The 10,287-nt window shown below is 39.6% G+C and overlaps 1 protein-coding gene across 1 annotated transcript; it reads right to left on the bottom strand.

Annotated features, from left to right (window-relative positions):
* Positions 1-4,818: 4,818 nt before the first annotated feature.
* Positions 4,819-6,951, bottom strand: LOC132973800 (tripartite motif-containing protein 16-like). Its single transcript, XM_061037409.1, has one exon. It carries the CDS (start codon positions 6,808-6,810, stop codon positions 5,140-5,142), a length of 1,671 nt encoding a protein of 556 aa, XP_060893392.1. The 5' UTR covers positions 6,811-6,951; the 3' UTR covers positions 4,819-5,139.
* Positions 6,952-10,287: the final 3,336 nt, after the last annotated feature.

Here is a 10,287-nt window from a genome sequence, read left to right on the forward strand (position 1 = left end):
TTGTGTCATTGCATCGGGCAAAACACAAAATGGTTTTCTTTTGTTTATATTGCTTAGCTCACAACTTTATTGACGGACATTTTTTACAACATCTGATTTAAGAGAGTGAACATAAGAAAGGGGCATTTAAAACCAGAGTAGTGTTTAAGATACAGGTTACAGTTGATCACAGTTTTAAAGAGGATAACATAAAGTTTGGTATTCTTGTCAATTCACCTCTTGCATGACAGATCTAGCCTTGCTGTATTTCTCTCAGAGCGATTGGATTGATTAATCCAGCTTCATCCAGGGTGTGGGCAAACAATGACAGAGGATCATCATCACATGAAACTGTTTAAGATGAACCGACTGTCTCTCTGGGTCATCCTTTGAAGCTCTGTCCTCCACACAGAGCAGTGAGTAAACAAGCATGCTAACAGTACACAATACAGTCACAGGTAACTATAAACTTCACACCTGGTCATTTTCAGCAAACAGGATGCTAATAACCATGTCCTCCTTCACACCTCCACTGTATGCAACTACAGAAAGCAACAGGAAGATTTAGTTTACAACTTCACATGTGTCAAACTGTTTAATCCTCTCATCAGTTCATATACTGTATATATTTTTTATTTATGTGCTTTTATGCCTTTATTGGAGAGACAGGACAGTGGATAGAATCAGTGAGAAATAGAGAGAGAAAGTGGGGACAGGTCAGATTTGATTTAATATATTCCAGGGTAAATTGCTTCCAGGAAATGATTTACCACTGTTCTTTCTTTCTTTCTTCTTAAAGAAGTCTCAGAGCTCCCCAAAACATGTCTTTGGAAATTTCTTACCAAAGATTTCCTCTGATCCTGTATTTGATCATGCCTATAAACTCCTCTATTTCAGCTCTACTCAGAACAGGCTGTTTCTGTGTCTGTAGCTTTAAATGTAAATGAGCTGTGTCTGACCACGCCCCCTCTCTGGAAGGGCTTGGGTGGCTCGGGCCGTCTTGCTCCGTTACCGATTGTTTACGTTGAGAAGGCAGACTCAGAGGACAGAACAAACACCTAGCTGTGGGAGTGTCACCCACCTGGGGGAGGGGTTACTGCCCTTTGTGATGTCATGAAGGGAAAATCTTGAAAAGACGAAGAGGAAGGACATTTCTCATGATTGGGCGGTTTGTAAACAGACTAGGGACACATATTAGTGTTCAGAAAAACATGGTGAAGTGTATTTTGCACAATATGTGACCTTTAAGATTTATTTGTGTACTTGTATGCCTTTCTTTTTCACCCCTTCATCTTCACTGCGGTCAACTCAGATTTCGTTTTCACCCGGGGGGTCGGAAGAAGCAAAGAGAACTCCCATGATTCCTTGGCAGCCTCGACATCATCTTTCTGTTATTGTTTTGATTGAGCCCCCTGGCGTCTGAATCTACATACTGTACGTTTAATGTCAACACTAAACAACCAAACGGAAAAATGTAACAATAGCATGACCATTATTTTTTTTACCTGAAATTCAACAAATACTTTTTGAACATGAACGTACACAACTTTCATCAAAGAGGTGACGGATCAGAAAACACGACTGTAAATTATTTTGTTACCGTTCATTTCGGCAGAAAAGCGCACCCTTGAAAAAGAGGAAGGTGCACATGAGCATATTTGTTAAGGAGTTGTAGCTTCTCTGGGAACCAATCAGCGTGCAGGTGAGAGACACAGATATGAGTGAGGAACATTAGAGGACTTACACGTTGTTGGATTTAGTATTTTTATGGGCACTGTAAGTAAAACTAAATCCAACATTATCTAAAACAACCTTTTTTTCTTTTCTTAAAAACTGAGAACGATTTTGTGCACCTAACACTTTGGGCCTTAAGGGGCTTAAGTGCACAAATCTGACGGTTGTAAGGTATACATAAACGTTTATTTCATCATAATGAAGTCAAATTAAAGGGTAAGGCATTTTGCACTACAATAAAACTTTAAGCCTGTGTAACCTCTGAGGTGAACAATGCACTTGCTCCTGTGGCTGTCTGTTCAGATCTCTTCCGGCAGGGAGCAGTAAAAGAGGAAACACTGTTGGTGGTATTTTACGAGCCGTGAGAAAAGCTGCAGCTGTCTGCTAATGGGCAGTGAATGATAATCCTGCTATTGAAAGGTAATGGAGGTTTATAACAGTCCATCATTGCACACTGAGGTGGATCCATTAACACTCAGACCACAACAGTCAGAAAAACACTCTGGTTTGTAAGTAATATCAGACATTGGCAGGATTAACACACCTGGCATTAAAGGTCAGTGGTTCAGAGGGTTTTTTAAGGAGAGTGTTTCAAAAGTGCAATGCTTCTCGCTTTGTTTACTTCAAGAGAAACCCCATCTAGTGTGTCCCAACTCTCCTTGAGAGAGGAGGGGGCTGTTTATAATTTATGGGCTTCCTTATAAAGTTTCAGACGGCAGATTTGCAGTGCATGCTCCATCTCATCCTCGCTCTCTCTCCCTGTCGCTCCCCCGCACGCACACACACACATTTGCCTCCCTTGCACATCTTAACATCCAGTCCTGTCTGGCCCTCCACAACAATGCAATCTCAAAAGAGCCTCAATTGCCTTGTGACCCTTAACTTCACCCCCCCCCCCCCCCCTTTTTTTAAACTCTGCCAACAAAGAATGCCGCTTGAGCTCCGATGGAGAGGCTTTTAACGTGTATTTAACAGCCAAGCCGCCATCACTCACATCATGTTTACATGTCACTGCTCAGCTTTGTATTGGTCCAGATGCAAGTGTTTGTTTTGATGCATTCGGGAGAGTTGCCAAGTTGAACGCCCCGGACCAAAATGGGAAGAAAAGAGAAACGTGCTGATCAGAGATGTGGAAAATAAAAGTGTTATAAACATCACTTAGCCTATCTTTGAAAAAATGTTTCCACCAGTAAAAAAAGAAACAATATGAAACCCATGGAGCCCGGGAGGTGACATGAACATAATTTTTTTACGCTTTAGTAAGCTGCACGAGCGCCTTTGTTATGTGACGCCCCCAAGAGGGGTCTGGCTGCAGACCTCCATTGTCAGGACTGGAAGTACATGCATAAAGTCGGGTTGCATTTCTGGTTTGACGTTTCATTCATTTATAAACTCTTTTACTGGAATGCACGTCAAATATTCAATATAAAATAGGGAAGTAATTCTGTTTTAAACGCTTTAGTCATTTTTTATATGAATATAAATACATTTAACGGATTACTCAACATGCTATCTTATTTACAATCACTGTTGATGTATTCAGTAAAGACGAGGGATGAACAGGAGAGTGAATTAAATGCATTGAAAAATAATGCTAATTGTAGTAAAGGCTATCTTCTTAAAAAAACATATCTCATTCAAAATGTCCTCTTTAAATATCACAGTGCAGCATATACGTGCAATTAGCCTTCTTTCATATTTTAGGACCAAATAAGTTTATATGTCTACTTGCATTCCAAAACTGAAAGAGATTAATGCCAACAAATAATTACAGCAATGTTTGCATATATGGAATGAGTTTTATAAAAAAATGTGTTCATGTCACCTCTTGGGCTCCGTAAAAGCTAAGCATTGATGATAAAAAAAACTTCTCTTAGGTAGTAATTATGAGATTTAAAAAATGATGAGATACAAATGTTATTATAACATTACAATTATGAGATAATAAACTGAAATAATGAGATATAATGTCAACATTAGGAGACTGAAATGTCGAAATGTTATGAAAAAATTGGTCTGAAATTTGGTGTGATAAGTTAAAGTTATAACTTTAACGACGGAGTATTATGGCCATGTTTAAAACATATTTTTTCAAAATCTTTGAGATTAAAGTTGTACATTTACAAGAATAACCCCATTATGTAACTGTATGAAATTCGTAAATCAATTAAAATTTGGCTATGGTTGACATCATTATTCTGAAAATTTGTATCAGAAGAGCAGCCTGAGTAAAAATGATGAAAGAGGAAACCTCAAAGACATTTCCTCTGACACAAAAGAGACAACTTCCTCCAAGTCAGTGTGGTTCTTTCTTATCAAAGCCCCAGTTTGTTACAGTATGTTTTCAGGGTGCTGATACTGATGACACAGTGATGCTGATGTGCTAAAATAATGTGTAGTTTTATATCTGCATACGTAAAGCTCCAACAAAACTAATCAGATATTTAGAGACCTCGTCAAACTGCTGTTTCAGGTCAGTTAATAATCAGTCAATCTGTGTTACAGACTACACATAGCCTACTAAAGTATAACTTCACAGGATGCCCACATTCCTCATTGTCATACAGACGGCTGCTTCTCTTCTGATTTAACTGTAGACTAACATTATGACTTTTTATCGTAAATGTATTCCTTTAAACAAAAAATCTAAAAACAAATTCTCCTTACTGGGGCCCTAATACTCCTTCATAATAACTAAATAAGTTAAAAGTCAAATAATGAAATTAAAGTCAAAATTATGATTTCAAAAGTTAAAATCATGAGAAGAAAACACTTCCTGTTTCTGTTTGTTTACTCATGATGCAAAACTTGAGTTTGTTCAAACATCAGATCAGTAAAGTTTGTAAAATGTCATTAATGATTTCATGAACAGATTCATTTCATCCACACAATCAGTCTGTTTGATCAAAATCTCTGATATAAAAAGAAAATAATAACAATCTCATTGATTTCATACTTCAGAGAACAATTTAAGTTTAAACAACAAAAATCATTCTGCAAAAAGAAATCATTCTATACATTTAATTTGAGATTTTTCTAAATAAAATGCAGAAAGTGGTGAAAACATAACATCTACATGAAAGAAAATGCCTTTTGCTTTCTCTCTTAAGACCCTTTAATTGGAACAAAAACAATCAGTACTCATTGTAAACACATTTAAAGTGAAGAAAAGTTGAAATGTTCATGCAGAGAAAACGTCAGTTCAGCTGAACAAAAATCCTCATGAGCAGTAAAGCCTCTGTGACTAAACAGAAACAGCTAAAGAGAGTTATTTAAAGAGACTCAAACATTTACAGAACAAGTGAGATGTCAAAGTACCGCCCATAAAGTTTGATTGACAGGTGAACAATGTAACCACAATCAGCTCTCAGCAACAAACATGAATAATGATCAAGTTGAAGGATTAAAGTTTAAAATGACTTCTGTCTATTTCAGTTTACACAACTCAGCACTAGATCCTATGTTAATCCAAAGTCCAGCATATAGAGGCTGAGTGAATGTGGTCTGGACTCTGTGGAGGAGAGTCATGGTTTCAGAGATGCTGTAGAAGGACAGAATACCTGCTTTGTGATCCAGGTACACTCCTATTCTGGAGGACTGAGGACATGAGACATGAGTGCCAACACTGCAGTGATAAAAGATATATCTGTATTTGTAACAATATAATGCCCAAGATTTGTCATTGTATCCAAATTCACTTTCAGTCCCGTTTCCAACTCTGCTGATATTCTTGTATGCGACGGCTGCAAAAACTCCTCTTCCTCTCCACTCCACCTCCCAGTAACAACGTCCAGTCAGACTCTCTGGACTCAGTACCTGACACCAATCAGTGAATCTGTCTGGGTGACTAGAATAAGACTGTTGTTGAGCCGTGTTTGTTACTTTTCTGTTTCCATCAGATAATAACAGCTCTTTGTGTGCTGTGTTTGGATCCAGTGTGATGTCACATGAATATTGTAAGAAGTCAGCTCTGGTCATGTTCTCTGGTTGTGACAGTAAAACATCCACTTCAGTCACTCTCTGTGAGATGTTTGTCCATTTCTCTCTCAGGACGTCCTCTAGTTTATCTCTGAATTCTGACACAGCTGCTGTCACATCCTCAAAGAACCTCAGAGGACGGATATTGATGCTGGATGAGTGTGTAGATTCACAGAGTGGTGACAGTGAGGGGTAGTCATGTAGAAACTGGTTGTGGTCCTGTGTGTGTGAGAGCTTCTCCAGTTCAGCGTCTCTCCTCTTCAGCTCAGTGATCTCCTGCTCCAGCTTCTCCTGAAGCTCTCTGACTCGACTCACTTCAGTTTGCTGCTGGGATCTGACCTGCTGCTTCACATCAGAGCGTCTTTTCTCCATGAGACGGATCATCTCTGTGAAGATCTTCTCACTGCCCTCCACTGCTTTATCAGCGGAGCCATTGATATCCTCCACCTCCCGTTGAAGCAGCTTCACATCTTTCTCTCTGTCCTGGATTCTCTGCTGGATGTTTTGTCGACTCACCTCCAGCTCTCTCTGCTTCTCGGTCCTCTCTGCTGCAGCTGAGACTGTGTCGTGGCCTTTATGTTCATCCACAGAGCAGAGATAACAGATAGACTGCTGATCAGTACGACAGAACATCTTCATCACCTCATCATGACGAGAGCAGACGTTCTCCTGGAGCTTCTTGGAGGGCTCCACCAGCTTGTGTTTTTCAAAGGCAGGTGAATCATAATGAAGCTGAAGGTGTTTTTTGCAATAAGAAATCAGACATTGTAGACAGGACTTACAGGCTTTCAGTTTTCTCTCAGTGCAGACATCACAGGCCACATCTTCAGGTCCAGCATAGCAGTGATCAGCAGGAGCAGCTTGGAGTCCTGTCTTCTTCAGCTCCTCCACTAAAACTGCTAACATGGTGCTTTTCAAAAGGACAGGCCTCGCTGGGAAGGTCTGCCTACACTGAGGGCAGCTGTAGATTTTCTTCTCCTCCTCTTTATCCCAGTGGGTTTTAATACAGTTCATACAGTAGCTGTGTCCACAGGGAATAGTCACCGGATCCTTCAGTAGATCCAGACAGATCGAACAAGAGAAGGTTTCCCGGTCCAGTTGAACTCCTTTCTGCGCCATTTCTCCTCTCAGTGACAACGACTGTCTGAGTTTCACTTCCTGAGAACTGAAACTATTTCACCACTGATCTACAAATCATGTGTTTGTGCTTCAGCTGGTGTTGGTTACACCCATCTGTAAACTGTAGATCTAAAGGGGAGGGAACCAGGAAATACTGGGTCAGAGTGGAGCTGGCTGTGTTTGAGAGCAGACAGGAGAGGGAGGGGTTATCAAGCTCTTTGAACCAGGAAGAGGAGCAGCACTGTTAATGTTTAACTCTGTTTCCTCATTCCTATGAAGCCTCGGTTAAATCCTGCTCCACATCTGAAACATTTGAAGCGTTAAGTTGTTAAATACTTCTTGACTCTAAAGGGTCTTCAGTGATGACTTCATATTTGGAAAAGAAAACGACTGTGCAATCGTCCAAGCAAAATGCATACAGGTGCAGGACAAAAATGTACTGCAGAAAAAAGAGAGAGAGGTCTGCACACTGTTCAGCTCCCAATGAGCAACTGTATTAAGGGCAGCGTTTGGATCCTTGCCCTTAATACAGTTGCTCACTGGGAGCTGAACAGTGTGCGGACCTCTCTCTCTTTTTTATGATGACTTCATATTTCTCAAATATTTTCTGAATTCTGCTCAAATTTATTGAAATGCTTAAAAACAGTTGACTGAGAATAAAGTTAAGTTAAGTCTCAAAAAATGTACTTCATTAATTATTTATTTCCCTGAAGTTTTTTTGCACACACTTAATGAAAAGAGATCAAACTAAATATTTAATATTTTCATCAAACCATTAAAATATGTGTTAAGAAAAATGTTGATGCTGAAGGTTCACCTGAAAATAAAATCTTAACCCTCTGACGAGCTGAGCCTCATCTCATATTGTGCAATCCCTCACAAACTGGGTTGAGCGTATGCCTTTTGCTTTCTTACTGTTTGTCACCAATGTAATGTTTGTAGACACTTTTATCATACGTCCTCATTTTCCATAGAATAGATAATGTATTTCACGTGTGTTTATAACATGTTTAATCTTTCTGATTTGACATTAAACCGCACTGAAAAAGCATGAGGTGAAGCAGCCAGTACCTCTGCCTCAACTGAAGGGGGCGTGTGTCTCATTGCGTGAGGCTCATAAGGCCAAGAGTTTATGCTTGGTTTGATGTTGTTCCTCTTCTACGTAGAATTAAGTTCACTATAGAAGGCTGAGTCAGTTTATTTTTTAATTTTGCTCTGATTGTTTACAAGTAAAGGTAAGACCATGAATACACCGCAAAATATACTTTTATTTTTATTGAATGAGTATGAATGGTGGAATTGCAATGGCAGATTAAGAAAACACGGCGGGTGCAGTTCAAATGCGCTCTTTCTCTGAGGCACTGTAAATTTAATGTTCTTCCTTGGCCAAATATGTACCTTACCTCTGTGTGTTTGTGTATATAATGCTGATATGAGATATGAAACCAACCATAACCAGTAGTCAAACTGCAAGCTGCCAATGGAATGGTGAATTTAAGCTACTCTATAAATGGGTCACTAACCTAGAGGGACATATCACACCTGTGGATGGTCAGGGAATGTGAAATTGGTCAATCTGTGGTGAGATTTGACATGTCTTGTAACATGCACTTTTACATAAGGAGACCAGGCGTTAGGGAAAATGCTTTAGACCTCAGAGGGTTAAACCCACGTCAATCAACCTGAAGTTCAGCAGTTTGAAGCATGAAGTCAAGTGAGTCTAAAAGAAAGCAGAACATTTATGTAAAACATGGCTGATGTGAAGTTGAAATAAGAAGAACTAACTCAAGTTAAAACCCTCCTGTTAATGAGAACTATGAGCTAAAAAACACAAAGACAATAATTTCAGCTTTACATATTTAGACAGTGTGTAAAAGGTGAGAACTCACAGATGAGGGCTCTAAACATTAAGGTGACATTTGATCACTATCTCGATGTTTTATGTGAACTAATGAATGACACATATCGTTCTGATGACATGGCGCTGCATAGTCAACCTGCTGTGTGAGGGCAGCTCTGCAAAACATCACACATATAAGTTATGATAAGACGTGTTTTTTACAGCAATAATGCATACGACGCTTAGCAGGGCAACAAGAGCCAGTGCCATCAGATGGGGACCCCTTAGGGAGGTTTCCTACTGTCATTGCAAAATTTGCACATTTTGAGCCACTGCTGTAGTGTGTAGTGTGTCAGCCCTCAGGGGCCCCCTACTGGTCTGGGGCCCCAAGCAGTTGCCTTCCTTGCCTGTTGACAAGCAGCACCTCTGATTATAAGTGACATGCAGTGATAACAATGTGTCTGTCCACTCAAATTCTAATAAAAAAATGTTGCCTAATGTCAAATTCATGAGTGCAAAGTTAAAAACGAGTACACTAGTCCATCCCATTAACCAAACCCTGCAAGAAAACCACCACACAGCTGTCTTCACCTTCATTAAACTGTCTTTCCTCTGAGCCACAATTAATACAGACTCAGGGACTACATTGATAGGAATGCATCAGCTTCCTGTTGTTTCGCTTTCCCCCCAGACCTGCACGAGGTATTATAACGTCGTGTTATGAAGTTGTGATTTTGCACACAATGTCACGGCAGAGGTGTCTTCTGTTACATGGTCTGATAATCATAGATTCACTGCCTTGTCTCTCTCTCCCTCCCGTCTATAATAAAGCTGTTTAATGCCCTCCACAGGCCTGGAGCACTCATGATGTGAAGCCTGACTTTACGTTTTCTCCTACTTGTATTTTCTGTGATTTCATTTTTTATGGTGTACTTGTATCCCTTTTTAGTGTTATGTGGTTACTTTTTCGCACCCTGGGAGAGGCTGTACAGTATAAGGGTGACGTAATCAAGCTCTCATACCTGTGTGCAGAACAAGGAAGTGCAGCGTGAGGTAAACTGATCACAAACATTTGCTTGTGGTAAGCGATCGAATTAACTTAAAACGTAACTCTATCCACACAGTATGAAAGAACATGCAAGAAAATTGCTAAAGTTAAATGTATTAATTCTTGTAGATCGCGGATAACAGCAAGTAGGAGGACGACTGGACGCTGTAGTGACACTTTGTTTTACCGCTGAATTAATCTCTGTTGGGTTTTAATAATTAGGATGTGTTTTATTGTAGCTCTTAATCATCAGCATCAGCGACAGGAGTAAACTTGCTGTTAGGTTTTGATTATTATATGCAGTGATCATCACATGAGTTTGATATTTGGTTCCAGACTTGGTCTGAGGACAGATCAACAGCTGTGCATCTCTTTACAAGGGGAACCCATCGAGCAGGTTAAAGAGGCCAAACTGTTGGGGGTAACAATTGATGAGAAACTTTCATGGACAAATCACATAAACAATATAGTTGCAAAAATGAGCAGAGGAATTTTTATTATAAGGAAGAATGCCTATTTCCTAACAGAAAACACAATAAAACAAGTAATACAATCTTTAGTTTTATCTCACCTCGATTACTGCCCAACA

The sequence above is a fragment of the Labrus mixtus genome, chromosome 5 (assembly GCF_963584025.1).
Source record: "Labrus mixtus chromosome 5, fLabMix1.1, whole genome shotgun sequence".
Classification (NCBI taxonomy): Eukaryota; Metazoa; Chordata; class Actinopteri; order Labriformes; family Labridae; genus Labrus; species Labrus mixtus.